Source organism: Ischnura elegans, chromosome 3 (assembly GCF_921293095.1).
Source record: "Ischnura elegans chromosome 3, ioIscEleg1.1, whole genome shotgun sequence".
Lineage (NCBI taxonomy): Eukaryota > Metazoa > Arthropoda > Insecta > Odonata > Coenagrionidae > Ischnura > Ischnura elegans.
This window is the reverse complement of record NC_060248.1, coordinates 49,433,874-49,455,348: the sequence shown is the minus strand read 5'-3', so window position 1 is coordinate 49,455,348 and position 21,475 is coordinate 49,433,874. Positions and strand designations below refer to the sequence as shown.

The following is a 21,475-nucleotide window of genomic DNA, read 5'->3' as shown; positions in this document are numbered from 1 at the left end:
GCGGAGATAAAGCGATTTCCAGTGATGGTAGGACTCCACCAGGGGTCCAGCCTGAGTTCTTATCTGTTCAAACTTATTATGGATGTCCTCACAGAGGAGGTTAGAGACCAACCCCCATGGTCAATGTTGCTTGCGGACGACAACTGTGTTGGTGGGAGAGACCAGAGAGAAATTCTGGGAAAAACTCGAAAAATGGAGGGCAGTGATTGAAGGTGGAGGTTTTAAGATTAGCAGGTTGAAGAAAAAATACTGAGGGATGTGGAGATATTACAAGAGAGACTGAATTGAGTAGAGGAATTTAAATACCTTGGCTCCCATCTATCTAAGGATGTTGGGCTGGAAAGGGGGGTGAACTAGAGAATCCAAGAAGAGAGGAGAAACTGGAAAAAAGCATTCACAGCATTGTGTGATTGCAGGATTGGGAGTAGGATCTAGGCAAAAGTATACATAAAACCATTTTGCGGCCAGCACTGACATATGAAAGTGAAACCTGGCATACTAAGAAAGCCAACTAAAAGAAAATGGATGTGGCAGAGATGAAAATACTGAAATGGATGATGGGAAAAATAAAGAAGAGATATAATTAGGAATATGACAATTAGAGAGATGGTGGGAGTCATTGAGATCTCAAGATAGGTGCAAGAGGGAAGGATGCAATGGTTTGGTCACATTTAAAAAAGGGATGAGGAGTAAGTGGGGAACAGAATTCTAAATTTGCAGGTAGAACGGAAGAAAATGAGGGGAAGATCAAATAGGAGATGGAGGCATTGCATTGAGAATAATTCGGGGGAGAAGGGTTGGACTGAAAGGGATACCCAAGATCGAGTGACCCCTAACGGGAATAGCTGCATAGAAAGAAGACAACAGAAGAGTTAAATAAGAGAAGAATAGACCTGAGAGTGGTCTTTAATTAGAAAACCTACTGGATTATGCTAAAATACCACATTTGAGAAACTGAAGCCATAAGAGTTATAAGGCAGCTGTTGCTATTTGCTCATGCAAGAAGTCGTAAATATTAGCATTTAATAAAGTTATTTAAAACGACAAAATTCTACAAAAGGGTAAGTAATAAAAAAGTCACTTCCCGAAAGGATTTCTTGATATCTCACAAACAAAATATGAAACAGAGCATTTTAGAAGAAACTGTAGAAAATGATCACAAAATATAAATTAAAAAGCAACGTCAAAAATTATTCTGCCCCAGATTCAAAATGAGAAAATGGCAGAAAAACATTTATGATGCTCATGCAACATTCTTGCCAAGAAATATTTCAAAATGCTTATTCAGATACCTTCAATGTCTTTATGATCCAGGGATATGTCATTACACCTTCTCGAGCTACGTCTAATTTCCTGAGACAGCTCTGCATCATGATTATTGGAGATTTCTATAAGTATAAGAATTTTCCTTTCTAAGGAATTAAGATGCTACCACTAATCACAGCCAACTCATTGGTTATCTGTCTTCCAATCATCCATTTTGTAGGTTATACGGGATATTTTACCCACTGATTGCTTAAAATTTCCAAGAATATTCCAAACGCATTGACAATGGAACTCAGTAAAATATCAATGTATCTCAATAAAATACACCTAAATACATAATTCAAAATCAACATTGTACGTATACAATATTAATAATGTATGAAAACAATTAACTGACTTACATTAATTTATTTAAAATTATCAGTGCCTATTGCTTAGCATGTTCCTTTTCCTTTCTTAACTGGTGAATATGGGGCTCCGTCATCATTGTCACCAATCATTCATTGACAGTCATTTGTTTAGCCCACAATGGTAGCTGTTTGTTGCAAAATAATATGTCACAGGAAATATTTAATCTTCTCAATATCTGTCCATTAGTTAATGCTTGATCCGTTTTGGTGTGAAAGGTTTCCGCATCATTAGCAAAAGCATTGATATAACAACTACACTTATTATATTCTTGGTTGACAGTGTTTTTACAAAAAAAAACACAGACAATCGCCAGTTGACTGTATTGTGGGTTTCTATACTGTGAGGATGTTTTAACGAGAATCATACAACAGAAGGAATGCTTCTGAATACATTTTCCTATCCATCCGGCTTGGATTCAAGATTAATAAAATTAATAACAACAATAAATTGGGTTAGCACATCCGTCACTTTTCCATTTCAGCTAAAGCTTTGCACTTAATATCTATCCCAACGCAATATACCGTATATGTCTGAATATAGTCCCCCTTTTTTTCCAAAAATGCCTGTGGTAAAAGTAAAGGGGGGACTATATTCAAACACATTTTTTTAACTTTTCCCAAAACTGAAGCCTCACAATTAGGGGGGGGGGGGGACTATATTCAGAGGGGGACTATATTTGGAGAAATACAGTATGGATTTTATTTTCCATATTTTCTTCAAGCCTGATGAATGTAATTCAAATATCGATGGCTCAATTAGAATTACACTATAACAGCAGTTACTCCTAACTAAATATAGCACACTTTATCTCTTGTTAGGAGGATGTTAGAAAAAGTTGTAGGAATTTAAGAAAATAATTCATTAGCACCAAAAGAGATGCAAGTCTGATCTCACATCAATTTCTCGCAGCCTAAAACCGTGTATACAAGCAAGATTATAATTTCTATTGATTGAGTAAAATCATCACACAACACACAATTTAATATTAAGCACAAAGATTAAGGGGTAATTTATTATTTTCCAGCAATAAAATAACGATACATAAGTAAGCTATTTTTCAATGTAACAGCAAAGCCTCAATGAATGAATGAATATTTTCACTCAATGAATGTACTATTTGTACTCAATGAATATTTTCCTGAGTGACATAAAATAGCAAATGCCCTTCAAAAAGAAATCTGTATGAAGAGCAACACTATGATTCACAACTTATTACACACGCGGGTGCCGGGGGGGAGTTTTATTTTTGCAAATCCACAGATTTTAAAAACAGTAGATTCCGCTTAATGTGTCCACCGGTTACTTGGGGCAGCCGCTTAATTGGGGCAGATCTTGAAGAACAGAACCCAAAAGAGGAATATCCAAGAGTATTCTCCGCTTAGTTGGGACAGCAAGCTGCTTTGTTGGGCCATGAGTCGGCAACAAAGACTCTATACTAGCGACGAAATTAAAATTTTTTGTTTTCAGAATACCATTTTTTTTATTTTCCCCTTTGATTTACTCTTATTTTTCACAAATGTTCCTATTTTTTACCTATTTTGAAAGATATTATTGTTATACTATCTGCAAGAGGATAGGACTTTTCTTTAATAGGATTAAGTAAAAGACAATCATTCGGCGTTGCCCGAGGCTGTGAAAAATATTTTTAACAAAATTATTAAAATTCTTAAAAATTATAATAATTTAACTAAACTCGCTGATTTATTAATCTAAGTAATGGTTTAATAAACTTAGGTTGCATTATAAACGTTCTTTAGTCTTCTTTCTACCATTTCAAAGTTTTCCATGCCCATATACGAGAGTTCGCCTAATTGGGGCAGCCGCTTAATTGGGGCAAAATACACAAGTCCCGATACGTCCCAATTAACCGGAATCTACAGTACTACAAATTAACCACATTAACATTCTCTATGTATGTATCAAGTATCCCACATCATAGGATCAAAAAACTTCTTGGAAAATGACTATTTGACACCTCCATTGTTTACTCATTAATCGATTCAATCGAAAGGTTGGTTTAGATGGGCAAGGATAGGGTGAATCAAAAACTAAGCCACAAGCAAGTGAGTTTCATCCACTCAAGGGGTAGCCAGTTCCTTGCCCTGGGGCATCTTGCACTTTAAAGATTTTGTTTTAGGGTGTCCAAAAGGCTTTACCCAAGATTTGAACAGAGGACACCTCTATCTGCAACCAGGTGCTCTACCCACTAGGATACCACACTCACCTCAGTCGTTATGGTAATAAGAGGAAATTTGAATTATGGGGACAAGATAACATTTTAAATCCCAAGTTACAATGGTACAAAGAGTGACCCAGTTAGTCTTAGATGATACAGTGCAACCTCGATATAACGACACCCCACGGTGTACTAATAAACACTCGCTATAGCGAATTGTCGCTTTACCGGAGGTGGAGCAAATAATAGCCAATATACCTGTTGCGAACAGATATACAGGAGCAAGAGTGGTGCGGCGACAGATAAACATCTATCTGATAAACGTAAGCATAAATCCAGGTGAAAGGCGATGTTTTTTTGCATCACTAAATTTCCTTACTCAAATAACGACTAACTATTCAAACAATTTATAAGCGCCACACTGAATAAAAATCATGCAAAGCATTGTTTCGTCAATCATTATATTTATCGAACGACAGTTTACCACATAAATTTGAGACTGAGCACTCCATTAACTTCATTTCTAACAGATCGCTGGCAATTACAGAGGTTAAGGAGTCTTGATGAAAGTCTTTCGGCGGTGAAACCCTCGCTATGGCGAGAGCCAACACCGAAAGGGTCTCGTAAAAACGAATTCTTTAACACGCTTATTATAGGGTCAATTGACGGTGCATCGGCTATCCCTCGTAATAGCGGGGGTGTCGCTATAGCCCGTACTCGCTTTAACGAGGTTCCACTGTATTTCAAAAATGAAAAACTTAGCAATAATGACAATTTATGTGGTTATTAGGCTTTAATTTGTGTTAATTTGGTAAATGTAGTAGAAAATAATAATTAGGCACACATTCATACACTACAGTCTTGTTAGCTACGGACAAAATTTTCAGATGCTCAATCCTGATATTTTCCATTAATGATATTCAAATGGTTAATAAAACAATTTTCAAGGCTAAATATCAAGTATGACAGCCATCAGCTATCTGCCTACAGCAATTATCATATTTGAAGAAATTATTCACACAAGGGTCTAAATTAAAATTACTGCACTTTTCCGGACAATTATAGAATAGATATACAGTAAAACATTGATTTTAAGCAGTTGGAGGGACCGAAATATGGGCACTGTGTGAAATCAAGAGTTGGTATTGAGGAGGAGTATACTTTTCAGGATAGTCATCCAATTAACCCCATGAACAGGGAGAAAAATTTTGCTAACACATCACAAAGGCTTTACACCCTGTGGGCCTGGGTTCAAGTCCTGGCAGTAGCAGAAACTTATCAGAGATGGCCCCATCCCTACTTGAGTGTAATGTGGAGGGCATTTCCAAATCACCACTATGTCCAGCAGATGGGACGTTCAGTCCTGGTCCCTTTCGAGCCTAACATTACAACCTGGCTAATGCCAACATAGGTTCCTATCCCCCCAGCCCTTATTTCAGGGCGCTAATGACCCCAGCTGTCGGTTATCTCCTTCCAAATAGCATACCATAAATAATACGGAGCACAAAGGACCCGGGATATTCGGAAATTTAGATTTTTCCAGTGTTTCGATCACTTTTTTTAAGTGAGCTATTTAAACCATGCAACTGCCGTCATGCCGCCAGTGATTAATAAAAAAATGATTAATAGTCCGGAACAATTTTCCCTCTTTATAATTTTTACGCATTAAAAAAGCATTTTCCAATGAAATTTTAGCATTAGTAGATTGAATCTACCAGGTATAGCTTCTCTGTCGGCATTCTTCCGCGAATTCAGCGCCGGGACCTTCGACTTACAAGCCGTGTGACTCATCTTCACGTAATATTTTGCTTCCCCATATCTGATAACAACACCGGACACTTTTTGTATTTCGATTTAATGGTGCTAAGCCATTCCTGAGTTTAAAGGGACTGCCTTATCACTCATGTCTTGAATTTGACTTCAATGATTACATGACGATTGACGACGCGAGTTATTCTCCAAGGGCATTAACTCCCGTTCCGTTAAAAAATAAACGCTTGCCACCTAGCGGAGTTAAACTAATAGCTATTCAAGTTCCAATCATATTTCATTTAAACCCACTGACAATGAGATACAAGTTGAGTCAGTTCTGATAAGTGCGCCGCACAAGCAACTTTCCCTCGCCCCCATTCGTCCCGAAGATGTGGGGTTAGCCCGCGGAATGAGACAACACACGCTGCTTTTACCATAGTGTTGAATCACCGTCGACTTACGTCCATACTAGAAGTACGACTATCTTTTTTGGATCACCTTGGAAGCCAAAATTTTGGCACGGGGGGATTTTTAACGGCTCATTTCACCGTTATATTTTGCTGGGGCGACGGAAAACATAGCATTGGCAAAATTCTAGAAAACCTTCCGTTAGGGATAGATATTCCATAGTTCATAATTCCGGATTAACGACCATCTACTGTAATTAAAATAAATATGTCATAAACAGCGTCTATCAATCAGTCGAATAATAAACGAAAGGTGATAATGTTAATATCTCCGGTGATCATCTGTCTTAATCAAAAGTAGTTACGCATACACGGCGATTGCCGTATGTTTTAGGTTTCGATATCCTTCTACGGCAAATTTAAACTAAGAGTTCGTAAAGGAGCCTGAAATATTACTGCGAGGGCGCAGGGGGAAGCAATAATAAGATTCGCGATTTTTAGTCTCACGCTCAACAGCGCGACGTCATTTCAACCGTTCCTGTATTCATTTTTGCAACTCATTGAGACGAATAAATAACCTAACTTCATATTTCTCCAGTCGGGATTTTCAAGACAAGTTGAAAGACAACTGCGTAAAATCAAGATTAGCGGCCTCTTTGGGGCTGGGGTAATGCTGCGCAAAATCGAAAAATTGCGTAAAATCAAGAAAAGATGTAAAATCGAAGTTTCACCATTGCAATTCCCTACGCTTTCCGGCCGGACTTGAGTGTCGCTGCGTAAAAACGAGACTTGATGTAAAATCAAAGTGCGTAAAATCGAAGTTTTACTGTAGTGCATAGAGACAATTAAATATAACAGGAAATTTTAAAATGCTGCAGAAAGTTTTGTGAGCAAAAAACAGAAAATTATTACCCACCTTGCAACGGACTGGGAACGGACATCTGCGAGTTAGAAGATGCTTCCAGTTTACTAGTTGAGCTTAAAATGGAGCAGTCATTTGGGAAATACAGCGCATTTAGATCAGTCTCATTTGTTTCATCCTCGCCATCTTTAGCCTCGGCACCCGGACCATTCAGTTGCTTAGACCGCCTTTTTCGCTCTCTGTTGATGTCCCGACAGTGATCCTCAAAGTCAGAGTCCATTTCTGCTTTGATAAGTGCATATGCAGTATCACGTAATGCATAGGCCCGGTGACGAATCAACTTATCAGCAGCATCTCGATCAGGGTTATACTCTAACGCATTGCGGCAGATGAGATCGATGTCAGCCAAGAAGTCTCTAGCACACTCGTAAGCATGTTGATCAATTTTTGTCATCATTGTCTCGAGGTCCATTGGGCACTTTATAATCAAATTATAATCCGGTACTTCTTCCACATCCACAGGTTTGGTGAACATGAAAAATCTGAAATAAAAGGTAAAAAGCGTAACATTAAAGATTGGCCTTTACGTTAATATTAAAAATACTGCCTTGACTAAAGTTGATAGTTTGAGGCGTTACTGAGTGGAACTTACTCATGATGAATAAAAAATTAAACTTTGTTTTTCCACAGAATTGCTGACGCTACTTGGGAAAATTTGCATTCTGCTAATGGCCTTTTGTATTCTTCCCGCTCTCCCCTACCTCTCCCTCTTTTGCCCACCTTTCACCACAGTTAGTCAGCTTGCATGCATCAGCTCCACCTACCTCCCCATCCTCCCACTCCCCCTTGGTTTTACGACCAGGGGAAGACCCATCCCCTCCCCTTCCACCCTCCTAACCCCCCCCCCCCCCCCCCCCCCAAGTCTACAGTCACCCCCCCACTCGCTCTGGCTATATGTAAGGTATTTAAGGATGTTGAACCACTGTAATTGTCGCTTGAGAATGACGCGGAGCGTCGAAACCATGGTCGTGTAATTATAAATATATTCTGTGGAAAAACAAAGTTTAATTTTTTATTCATCAAACTGCCTTGACTGGTAAGCACCTGTCTACACATACACTAAAGGACATTTCTAAAGTAATAGGATCAACAAGAGGCCACTAATCAATGACTGAGGAGCTTTAAGAATGTTTCATTTACTTAAAAAATTAGGTACTTAAAAGCAAAAATTTATGCCACTATTTCCATAACATCACTGAAGTAACATGAAGTTGTACAAAAAAACAGAAATTTGCTGTTACAGCACATAATCGAAAACTTCACCCTGATGAGTAATTTATCCTACACTTCAAGATATAATAAGACTCCATGAATATTAGGTAATACAAAAGTTAGACACTTGGACAACATAAAAAACATTTACAGATGATTTAGCCTAGACTAAAATGGAGCACAAATCAACCCAATATCTAAAGCTGTGACTTCTTTCCTCTTACATGCTGATGAAAAACAATAATGGAGGAATATTGGAAAGAAACGCTGTTTCCACTTAACAAAGAACACTACATGAGATGCTTCATATTTTCAACAAAATTATGATACATTAGTTACTAAAAAATATTAAGTTAGAGGAAATATGTGTTAAAATTAGTTCATTATTACTACTTCCTAGGCCTACCGAGATACTTACTGTCTGTTTCTAGCTAGCTTTGCACATATCTCCCTTAGAAATATCCTAAGTTCACGGAGAGTCACCTCTTCTTCCTGCCTTTTCATAAGCAACTGCTCATCAGTTAATTTGGGAGGCTCTGGAGGAGGTGCAACAGGCAGTTGTTCCAATTGATCGGCTAACAGAGAGAGGAGATATTTTTGGTATGAAAATATGGTACACATATGTTTATTTGCTAATACAAGTCATTAACAAAACAAGACAGATAATACCAAGGATTTAAAAATTTTAATGCATTTTTAGGAATAAATTTGAAATAGTTTAATTTAGGGATGGACGGATCCAGGATTTTTTTGGATCCAGATTCGGATTGGATCCTTGATTTTCGGAGCCGGATCTTTCAGATCGGATATTTTAGGATCCAAATGCAATTTCAAATTCCTGCTAGTAAACAAAGTAATTATTCAAGTTTTATCTGGGTACATACAATCTAAGGAATGCTTTTTAGATTTTCATATACATTTTTATAAATTAAAAATAATTTTTATAGGCTTTCAAGTTGTTTTTCAAAAACGTCTTAACATGCTCAGGACCTAAACTCTTACGCTTGGGTTTGGAATTGAAAATAGGAAAAATCTTCCGATAAATCACTGACCAGTGGCGTAAGGAGAGGGTGAAGTCCGGGCGGTCTGGACCCCCCCAAAATAAAACAATAAAAAAACACAATTATTTTCCTTCATAAAAGGGAACAAAATATTGAAAAATCGTGAATTTACAATATATTTCTTTGAAAAATGAAGTTTTTTTTCGATTATGAAGGGTGTTACAATTACAGTGGAACTTGGTTAGTACGTTCCTCCTTAGTACGTTTTCCTCCTTAGCACGGCGATTTCTTTTGGTCCCAGTACCATCCGAACAAAATACAAGTAAAAGTATTTGGTTAGTACGTTTGAAAAATTGCGCTCTCCTGGTTAGTACGCTCAATTGCTTTCCATGACGCAAACCCACAATTCGTTCTCTAGTATTTTAAGTGTCGTAAACCTCCGAATTCATGATTTAATTTGTTATTATTAGCCATTGACATTCTTGCATTCATTCCACATCTCTTTCTTCGACCGTGATTTATCCAAACGCATTTCTCAATTCTTGTGACGTGATGAATAATTAAATGCGGCCATTTATCAGGAATGTCTGACTAACTAAACTGCAGCCTATGAGAAGCCCCGATTTTCCCCACCCCAAGCTCCTCACCTTCTATTGCCTCTGAAGCGCCCACTGCGCTCAAATTTCACGAGTGGGCAATTGTTGTTATTGCACGAGTCATCATGATGAAGAAATGAGTCTTATCCAATTCCCACTTTATCTAAAGCAGTACTGCACGTAAAATCGACGTCAAGGCTATGGAGTACGTGCGTATTTACTTGACTACTGCTGCGGGAGCAGACGATGCTCTGGATCTCCACGCGAAGCTTAGATTAAAAATACTTGATCTCGGCACGAAAGCAGACGACATTAAACAAATTTTTAAAGTAAATTTCAACTGTATAATATAAAATCTTCTTGTAATTACGTCGTAATCTAATAATCCTGAGTGTAATCAATCGATGTATCCATCGATATAACAATCGATACGGTTTCATTCCAGACGCGAATGTGTACGGCTGTTGCCGTAATTTAAGGTTAATATAATTTTGTCCAATTTTTATGATATTTAAAAACAACCAGTAGTAATACTCAGGGTTGTTGTTATATTCTCCGAGTACGCTTTGAGAAAGAAGAAATTACTTAGCTTTACTAGTCCTCTTTCTATAAATATATATAGGATAAATCACGGGAGATAGACGCCGTTTTCATGTAATTGTCTTCGGGAAATCTATGAAAAATTGTGATTTTTATTCACATGGTATTGTTTATCAATGTAGCGCTCATTTTCTTGATTTTAAAGTTGAAAAGAATTCAGGAAGGCGATCCTACGAGAACTACCGATAGTAATTGTAACTATGACGACTTTTCCACAGATTGCAATTACCCCGACTGCTATTATTTACTTTCCTCGTTAGCACGTTTTCCTGGTTAGTACGTTCATTTTTTGTGGTCCCTTCAGAAACGTACTAAACAAGTTCTACTGTAATTTGAAACCCTCTCTTTTGTACCCTGTTGTTTAAAAATTTTCCCCCTGGTTTTGGACCCCCCTAATGAAATTCCTGGCTACCCCACTGCCATTGACTGAATTCAAATTTTCCTCACGTACGTTTCCCCCGAATTTTGTCACATTCTCATCGCATATCATCTGGTGTTTCACCCGAAAATGCTTCAGTATGGTGAGGTGGATTTAGCACTTCCTCGCGATAATTTCATGCCACAGTGCACGCATATGGCATACATTGGTTCTATTATCTCAACAGAAATATTTATACACAATGAAAGACATTCTTATCAATATATCATTAAATTAAGTTGCAACTGCACAACCAGCAACACTATTAACAGTATTTAAAACAGCATTAACATCACGTGCGATGAGGTGCTCAACGGCTCAGCATGAGGAAGAGGTGGGCAGCAGAAGCGCATAAAGGAGAGGTGGAGGGGAAGTAGCGTGCTCCCTCCGTATTTCAAGCAAAGAGGCTACAAATGAGAGAGTCACGGACGAACAAGTCAGATCCTGCTTCAGTGACATCGTTGCCTTCAAAGCGAAGCTGGGCGAGCTACGTAATATATGCAGATGGCATTTGCAATTCGTCTCCACTGGTTTGAGGGGTTAATGCTGCGCTTGTTTCTTTGAAAATTGTGCTGTTTGGACAATGCTGCATATTAGTATGGTCTAATTGTAGATAAAACTTAGTGGCAATCAATTAGAGCTGAAAAAAAACAGATATATCATCAGGAATGCGTCGCGCTTGGTCTAATTCTTTTTTAAATCTCATGCATGTCATCTAATTGTCGAAGCTATTGAGACATCTTCCGGCCCAGAAAGTCACTCACCTAGCATTTGTCGTCTAGAAATGGAGAATTGAAGCAGGTAGGCCAAAAAAGGTCAGTTGGTGAGACGGGGATGAAACACGCTTCAATTGTTCTCATGAAATTTGATATTTTCCTTAGAGGACAATGATTAATGGTCTGTGTGATTTCGGGAACAAAAAGAAAACAACAGAGGCATAGGCTGATGGACGGCCGAGGGTGGTTTTCTGAAATCTGCGACGTGGTTATTATCCTACAATGATGAGATTCCCCCGATGATTGTTCAATCTCTTGGGAAGAGTCACACTATCTGCCAGCCATATTTTGCCTTTTTTATTTTCCACGGCTGAAATTCTGCTACGTAACCTCTGTGAGAGCTTTCAAACTAAAGGGTTCATGAGTAGGACAAGAATCGCATGCGACAGCGCATTCGAAGAGAGAATCGGACCTCTTTCCACCCTTAAGAATTGAATTCATTGAAGCTATAACTTAAAATTTCGGATCCAGATCCGATGTCTTCCGCGACTTTGGAGCCGATGTATCCGACGAAGGGTAATATCTGCAGATATTTGGATCTGAGGTATCCAATCTGACCATCCCTAGTTTAATTACAAATCACATGCAGAAGAAAACAAGAGAAGAAATAATATGGAGGCTATTGACAATGACATGGAGAGTCCTGACAATTTACCTCATATATAAGCTTTATTTTGCAAGGCACCTAAATATTTTCAATGTTTTGGAAAGTGACAGATGATGTGATTTAAGCATGCCGTTCTTTCCCATGACCATAACATAGAAAGTCCTAAATTAGGTACCAATATGGCAACAAAATCATACTCCTGCATGATTTTACAAATACAAAGAATTTTTTACTAAAAAGCAGCTTAGAATTAAGAGCAATGCAGTAATTTCAATGCTATTGCTTTAAAACCCCTCTCCTGAAAAGAGAAGGTTGTATTTGAAACCATCAAGGAAAAAGGCTACGATTTGAATTGACCAAGACCCAAGTTTTTTATCACTTTGAGAATTTCTTCTCTCTCCCAGCCCCTGTAGATCACTCACTATATGCAAGGTACCTACAAAATGTATCTACAGCCTTTCCAGCTGTCCAACATACCAAGGATAGAGAAAGGACTACTTTATCCTTAAGAATTCATGTAAATTCCCAGTAATCAATACAGTTAGATATATCTTGAGCAATCTGGATACCCTAATATTTATATTTAAAAAAAGCAGCTGTATGCTTCATAGTGTGATTAGATGATTCTTTGGATGCAAATAATATTACCCTAGACAACCATAATAATATGAAAAAACACTTCTTTTGTAGTTGAAAAGTGAGGGCTAAATGAAGAATCAACACTGAGAAACAAAGTAAAGAACCAAACCAAAACTGCAAAACAGTGTAACAATACCATCCCAAAAAATATAAAAACCATTACCTTTTTTAAACAATTCTGGTGGAGGCAAAAATGTCTGTTCCAAAAGCAATGGCTTGAAAAAGTCTTCTCTTTCACTGGCTGTTGGATTTTGCATTGTATAAACCTCTCCCCTGTACCTACTGAAAAGGTTGGACACCTGAAAAGGAAATTTAATTTTGACAAATAATAAAAATAATGTAATATTATATTTTTAGTTACTAGCTTACTAAATTAAACCCTTTAAAAATTTGAATAATGAAGAAAGGATGAATTGCCACTCAGTAACCAGAGTGTGTGTTTCATCCTGACCAATGAGGGCTTACAGAGTTCTTTTTAATGCTTATTGGCACCTGCACAAAAGCTTATATTTGGCTAGGGCAAGTCCATTTTGACAAACTGCAGGAAGTAATGAGCACGGGTGAAAGTGGTCATTCTCCTTGAGACTACATTGAGAACACTTGCACTTGCTTCTGACCACCTAGCATTTGCTTCCATAGGGTAAAGAGCCTGAAATTACCCCTCTTGCACTGATCACCTTAACAACCCTACCTTCTTCTTGAGGATAGTTGTGAAGGGGAAATTTTACCTTCTCCACACCTCCCCACAGTAAATTTATCCTCTTCTCCCCGACATTTCGCATATTTGGGTGCCAAAAACTTTAAAAACAAAGCTAAACCCAGTCCAGAGAAATTGTTACCCAGAGGAATTAACCTGAATTTCACAACTGTTCACACAGCAGGCTTTAAAGATTATTCAAATTATTTTGTATGCCACACCATCACTAGTAACTCTGCCTTGGGGCATTATTGTTTCAGCAATTGACTTTCGTAAAAGGGATTCCACTTACACCAGTAGGGAGGAGATCAAATCTCTTATCAGCCGTGGCCAGGAGAAGTAGGCGGGAACCTGGTTCCAAGTGATGGAGTCGGGACAGGAACACAGCGTGGACTGTTTCTGGCACTAAATTCCACCACCTCTCTATATTTGGCATGTAAATAATACTGGGCAAATTTCGTTGTGCTTCCCTGAATACCTGAAATAAAAAATGGGATATTAAGAAAAATTAATTTCACTCAATCATACCACACATATGCTGGGTAGCAGTTTAATACATAATACATAGCTTTATATTATAAATTGTAAAATTATGGCTATATACTACCCTCTCTGACACTCAAAATGTGGGATAATCACTCTCATCCATACTCAGTTAAGAGGGGAATGCACACTGAAGTTGAAGCTTTTATGTTATCATAGTAAGAGAAGTCTAACAGGTTAGAACTGTAATATAGGTTGACTGAAATTCATGAGGATAACATTATTTTCTTTAGGTCACACCTCACTCTTTAACTGGAAAAATAAATATATCCATATATGAGTTAACAGACTTCTACATAAGTAAGAGAAGATGTGATAAAATTTGCGACCAACCTGGATGACAGCTTCTTCAGGAGATCTTCCACATTCCTCATATAGGGTGCAAATGTCTAAAACATAGAACCTCATGTGGTCAATGGAATGTAAGAGAGCTGGAGCTAACAATGTTGTCTGACCTTGGAGATGATCTCCAACAAGGATAAACCGTGATGGATGCTGACTTGCCTGCTTGGCTGACATCAACTTCAGCTCATTCTCTGGATCATCAACAGTAGTGTCACTACTGCAAATATTAAGATAATTGAAAGTAAAAAAGAGCCAAGATCAGATATTTTCCTCAGATAAATAACAATTAAGATACCCACAAGCAAAAATACAACAATGAACCCAACAGGATTCACATTAACTTTCATTCTCAATTTTCCTTACTCTTCCCTGATTTCCAGTCAGAATTTTTTTAATATCCCTGACTTTACACCAATGGTAAAGCAATCATGTACAGGGATTTATGGAAACATACAGCTTTGAATATTGCAGAATTAAGTCAAGCAGTAGTGGTAAGAATAAAACTTCCAGTAACACTTAGGTGGTGATACCCTATGGTGATAAGCCACAATGGAAGCAAAACTCCAACCTTACCCCTGCAGGGCTATTCTACTAAACGGGGCCATACGTATGGCCGGCCGTAAGTTTCTTATGGTCTGACCCGAAATTACGGCCTAAACCGATTCCACTCTCGAGGGGCCATATCGTATGGCCCGGCCAAAAGTCTTAACGCCCTTTCTGCAGGCGAGTATGAGAATTATAATTGGTACTATAAGTTTGGTTCACTTTTTTATATACTAGTCATTTTTTTGAGAAGGAAGTTTGTACCAACGTGAATAAAAAATTAATTATATGTTCCTTAACCGAAATGGACTCTTATTAAAGTATAAATTTGGATTTTCTTTAAACACTAATCTAGCGGCAGACACTGAAGATCTTTAAAACAAGTGAAGAACGCAAATCACGGGCGAGAAGAAGCAGAAGAAATTTGTACCGTACAGTATTATAATATTCGTGAATTGTGCATGTAATGGATAGAGTTAGAACATGTCATCCTATTGTAGTTCTAACCCCCTTCCTCTCCTTCCAATGGTGTAACTATTGTCTCATGGCTGCTATCATTTGCCCCCAAAAGCCTTATAAATCCAGCCAATGCACGAAATCTAAACATGAAATTGAAACTTTAAGTTTCATTAATTTTATTATCAGAGGCTTATGTTTCGGTAGCTGTATAAAGTTAAAACATCAATATGAGACTATCATTCTTTCCTTGATTTGTGGACGACATTTGTCCTTTACGCATCGACTTACTGAAGATTGCCTTACTGCCAAAAAAAATTTCTTGCCCTATGTTTCTTAGATATCCTCCCTCATGAACCATTATGCTACGAGAATCTTAAAATATAAAACATTTAATAGCGGATATTTCAAACTACCTACAGCTTTTCGAAACAAGTAAGGAATCTGCTAGCAAATGTAGCACAGAAAGCAAATAAAAGCCGGCTCCGGGAAGAGGAACGGGCCCGTTCCTCCGTTCACTTTAGCAGAGCATCAGTTAAAAGTATTCCTAACTTTTTAACTACAAGCGAACTTTTAGCTCATCCGCTATATCTACTTAAAAATTAAGTAACAACTTTTGACGCACGGAAATAGTTAATGAAAATATCGTCATCGTATGCGAACGGATTACCTACACGTATCCTGTATCCTCCTTATGAAATCGACGTCTTTTTTAAATATATCTAGCCAATGCCCGTTGAATCCGTATGTGCTCACCCACAATATTCATATATTTCTTGAAACAATCGCTATGTAATCGATGAAACTTCGTAAATTTCTTTTATAACACCTTAGGCGAGCAATGTTATTTCGTATGGCCCGTGTTATGACCGCCTCCTAGGCAGGCCATAATATTACGGCCTTTAGGCCATAGCTACCGCCCGACTTATGGCCTTTCGCTCAGAGTAGAATCGCTCGAAGCCATACGTATGTCTCGAGGCCGTAGTTATGGTCGATTTCGACTTATGGCCCGGCCATACGATTAGTGGAATAACCCTGCTGGAATGCAGCAATGCTTCCAATAATCAAACATGATTTTAATCTTTTTGCTGTGTCTCTGGGGTTTATCCCTGACCATAATCTAATATCCCTGACTGTTATGAACCCTGTCCAGCTCTTTTGGCTACAAATGGTTTTATCTATATTTAGATATCTGCTTGCTCGAAATCTAAAAAAAAATCAATTTTCAGCTTTCTGTGATATTACAGCCTTAAAAAAACGAATTCTTACTGCTTCTTTTTAATTCAACAGCTATAACTTAACTACAAAACCATGATTGAGTTTAAAAGCCTCTATAGTGACAACTGAAGAGGATTAGTAAATGTGAAAAAATAAGTCAAATTCGAGAAATTATCTCACCAAAATCAATTGATTTTGGACTAAACACGACAAATGTTAACCCAGGCTTCCAATTATGAATGACACATCTTCCACACTATGAAAATGACAAAAAAAATATTGTCCACTTACACCCAGATGGTTATGTAATATTACCAAAGATGCTTGTTCATAATAAGTCCCACTTCTCACAAGGTTTTAGGGTAAAGAAGGGGGGGAGGACTTCCTTATGAGAAGTGGAGTACTTAAAGCTACAAGAGGTAAACAAAGAATTGAGATGGAAAACTATGAAGGAAATATTTAAAGGCTGATTCATATTTAAGTGCGGAGCATTACATTTAAGTGGGAAGGGTTACCTACATTATAAATACGGTGGTTTTCTATTATTTTTTTATAGCCTTAATCTAAAGATTATTACTCCTGGAGTACGTATTTCACACTTTTAGATTTTTAAATGACAATATCTATTTTTCGCGATTAAATGAAAAGTGAAAATTTTCAAGCGCGCGAAAACGCGACGCTTAAGTATGAATGCCGGGAAATATCTCCGTACGTCGTATTTCTGGTTCCCCCTCCCGCCCGGTGAGGTGACCTTGAGGCGAGGCTTAACGGTGATACGTCGCAGGCTGCTAGGGGGTAGCTGAGTACCTTGCTGGATGGTAGCGCTTGGCTTAAAAAAGGTTAATTAATACCTTATCAATCGAAGAAAACTTTCCGACCTTAGCCAGTTTTAATGTGTGATTATTATGAGATGTTTCCCTGAGCTCTGTGCCTCATGCATGCAATGGTAACCTCAGACGATGTATAACTCCTATCCTCTCGTGTAGAAACTAGGTCCCTGTGACGTCATGTGGAGTGGAATCGCATGGGCACCAATCTGGCCTTTTTCAAATGAGGATAAAATTTGACCCTTGCCATTCGTCTAAACCGGTATTTCAAAAACCAAATAATTTGTGTATTATGAATACACTAATGGTGGGTAACAAATCGCAATCAATGCCTTTCGTTTTCTTTGATGAAGGAAACTACCCTATTGGGGAGCATGGTAGAGTACTTGCCTGCCAATCGAAGGGTCCAGGGTTCCAATCAAAGGAGAAGCCTGAGGACAACCCCAAAATAAAATCCTCAAATTGAGTGAAAGTAACCCCTACTTTTAATTTTTGAAATTCACACACTTCTGTCTGAACACTTCACACAAGTCTGGGGTCAACTCTACCCTCACCTATTCATACCAACCTTCAGGTTGAATCACTGAATGACCTATTAGGACTCAGTGATGGCTTATCTAAGGTTGAGTGCAATGAAAAAATTAATATTACCAATCTATGAGAGTTTGAGAAAAAATTGAAAATAAAAAATACGGTGGTAAAAGACTTACATAGTTATTGCCCATGGGAACACATCTAGGAGGGATTTTTTGACGGATACTAAAGAACTCTCCAACAGAGGCTGGAGCACCTGAGACAGACTATGAGCTGGGCTTCGGACAGCCCTTTGGGAAGCAGGCACAATCACAGATTTGGCTTCCATAAAATCACACTTTTCAACCTGTAAATATAAATAATTCCAGTCAACTCTTAAAACAGGTACATCAATGAAAAATATTCAATATCAATTCCTAAAATTTACCATGAAATGCCAATCAGAATAATATGTCCTTACTTTTAAAACCCTACCCAAAAAGCAAGCTTGAATTCATCACTCATTTATAAAAAGTGCTACATTCTTCGTAATCATTTCAAAAGGAAAGCATAATGACCATCACAAGGTGGTCACTCCATCATCACACCATAATTCCCTGATGTTTCCAGACTTTCAAAACTATTTTTGGAATTTTCTTGACAGTTTCATATTATGTATCTCACCAGATATTCATATTTGAAGGTAGTTAAAATGTGACCAAGTTAAAAGAAATTCTTAAAAAACAATTGGAAACTCAAAATTAAAATGCATTTCCACACTTATGGCCCATCATCTGAATGATATGTTGGGAATGGGATGCTCAAATAGTGAAGATAAACCTACACCTATAAGAATTAGGAAAAATATTCATTTAAAATTTGCTGCTAGAATGATTTTTCTAGCTTTTTCACACTTTTCCCTAACATTCCATGACTTCCAAACACAATGAAATTCCATGACTTTCCTTGACTTATCAGAATAGTGGCCAGCCTGTATTTACAAAACATTAAGTATTTTGACATCCAATTCAACCTTGAAGGAGTACCAAAAAGATGGGATAACAAAAATAGCACTCCATAACAGATTAAGATAGGAGGGAATTTACAAATATGTTAATAAGAGAGATAAATAGCTACTAACCTGCACAGAATTTGAATTCAGCAGTAACTTCTGACTTGATTTGTAAATTTGAGGATATCTCCGTTGGAGAGCCTTAATTACAGCTTCAGAACATAGAGCTCTCAAGTCAGAGCCGCAATACCCTGTAGAGCCCTCCGCTAAATATGACATAAGATCTTGAGCAGGAGGCTGTGCCCACTTACTGACGTGTATTTGCAAGATCTCTTGTCGTTCCTGAAATAGAGATAGCATAAAAAAATTTATTCGGCATACATCAACACAAAATACTATATGTACTTCTTTATGTAACTGGTAATAAAAAAAAGGAAATTTTCATATCCAAATCATTTGACATGGCTTAAGGCAATGAATATTTAATACCTGGTTGACAAAACAAGTTTATGAATACAGAGGAAGCTCTATATCATGAAGACTCTAAAGAACTGAAAAATCACAATATTCTTGGTTTCAAAGAAAATAACTTATCTTCATTTGCAAAACATTTACCCCCATTCAAACAATCTAGATGGCTTTTGACATTGACTGCATTCAATACCAGACTGATAAACAACAAGCATTCATGAAAATAAAAGCAAGTCATCAATAGTCCAGGACAGCCATGATTATCCATGTAACACTTACTTGAATTTTTCAAATCATAATTGTTATCATTGAATCCACAACTAAGCCATGCAGGTACAAAATTATTTCCATGAGATGGATGCAAAAAATGGTACAAGTAACATCTTGTTGATTAGTGTCACACTTCAATCTCTCCCTATCAACACACCTTACGAGCTGGCAGGGGGAAATAAAGTTCCCGATCAAAGCGGCCAGGACGTCGTAAAGCAGGGTCTATGGCATCAATCCTATTGGTTGCTCCAATGACCACAACTTCTCCCCGGTTATCAAGACCATCCATCAATGCAAGCAGAGTGCTAACAATGCTGGCATGGATTTGATCCTGCCGCGATGACCTCACCGGGGCAAGACCATCCAGTTCATCAAAGAATATTATGGAAGGTCGCATCTGGTATGCCTATGACAAAAAAAATACATATTTTATTGATGATGGGAATTTTATTTTAAATGTAAAACTGGCCATACTTTAACAACAAAATCCCTTCAATTCTCATTGAATGGCAATGTACATAAATCATCCCCTTTAAATAAAGTAAATAACAAGGTAAACATCATTTAATGACACTAACCTGTTCAAACAACAGTCTTAGCTGTCGCTCTGATTCACCAACCCACTTTGAAAGACAATCTGCTCCCTTACGCATGAAGAAAGCAACTCTACGATCACCTTGACTACATTCATTAGCAAGGGCACGGGCTATTAGAGTTTTCCCAGTACCTGAAAGGACAATTGACTGATTAATAATACAGCACAATCTTCAAGACTCTGCATCAAAATATTCAATTGGTCAAGAAAATTACCTGGAGGGCCATGGAACAAGACTCCTTTCGGTGGCTGGATGTTAAACTTTTCAAAAATTTCTTTGTAAAGCATAGGGAAAACTACAATTTCCTTGAGACAGCGAATATGACTTTCAAGGCCACCAACATGCTCAAACCGTACACTAGTGTCCAGTATCATGGGATCCACATCTGCTGGAGCTTTCTTTGACCCAACACCACCAACTCCAACCCCTTCACTTCTACCAAGGGAGGAGTAGTTCAGGGGCATACACCTAGACGATGGATAGAGAGGAAACTCAGCTTTAGCAAATATTTTGTTGACTTTTTATGATCCCACTTTTAAAGCAATGCATCAGGCATCAAGTAGTTTGGACATTGCATACATATAAGTACATATAACGATAAATATTCCCAAAACTATAATAATTTAAAGTCTCAAACTAAAATTTTGTACCCCTTCTCTCCTTTTATTTCCTTTTAAAATATCATTCATTTTCAAAGCAATTGAATGAACAATTGCATACATTGAAGGCATATTTGGAGGAAATACATAACAAGCCCAAAAAACTACTGTGAACTTTTCACTTCACGCATTAGAATTATCAACTTAAAGACACCAGAAACTTACCGATTGCGAGGGTGGGCCCCACCACGACCTCTGTCTCCACGGTCAGAAGCACTTGAGGAAGACGATGATGATGAGTCAGAATCTACCTCAGGACCTTTACGCCAATGGTGGTGACGATAATGTCTCCTGGAGCGACGCTTGCGATGAATACGGCCACTTGGAGCACCCCCAGCCGTCCTGATGAGATTTGCAGCTTCCCTATACATACTGCGAGTACGTGGTGGTTCTGGAAATGTAAGGTGCCAAAAATTACTAAGGTGATAAGGTAGAGGACTCATAGTGTCACAACAAACTTTTAGTAAAACATACATAATAAAGCAGTGAATGACATGGCTAAATAAATATGGCAACAAGGAATAATAAATACAGCAATTCGA

At 37.8% G+C, this 21,475-nt stretch overlaps 1 protein-coding gene across 5 annotated transcripts in view; it reads right to left on the bottom strand.

Moving 5' to 3' along the window:
- LOC124155754 (ATPase family AAA domain-containing protein 2-like) overlaps positions 1–21,475 on the bottom strand; it is a 57,378-nt gene that overhangs the window by 6,372 nt on the left and 29,531 nt on the right. For 4 of the 5 annotated variants that reach the window (XM_046529836.1, XM_046529839.1, XM_046529838.1 and 1 more), the window contains 12 exons: positions 21,099–21,324; positions 20,489–20,742; positions 20,257–20,405; positions 19,836–20,084; positions 19,067–19,279; positions 18,123–18,292; positions 14,357–14,585; positions 13,773–13,958; positions 12,947–13,082; positions 8,565–8,721; positions 6,929–7,416; positions 1,293–1,388 (listed from right to left, as the gene is read on the bottom strand). In XM_046529836.1, coding sequence (XP_046385792.1) covers positions 1,293–1,388; positions 6,929–7,416; positions 8,565–8,721; positions 12,947–13,082; positions 13,773–13,958; positions 14,357–14,585; positions 18,123–18,292; positions 19,067–19,279; positions 19,836–20,084; positions 20,257–20,405; positions 20,489–20,742; positions 21,099–21,324 — 2,553 coding nt within the window. The remainder of the gene's footprint in view (positions 1–1,292; positions 1,389–6,928; positions 7,417–8,564; positions 8,722–12,946; positions 13,083–13,772; positions 13,959–14,356; positions 14,586–18,122; positions 18,293–19,066; positions 19,280–19,835; positions 20,085–20,256; positions 20,406–20,488; positions 20,743–21,098; positions 21,325–21,475) is intronic. The other variant, XM_046529840.1, reaches the window with a different exon arrangement.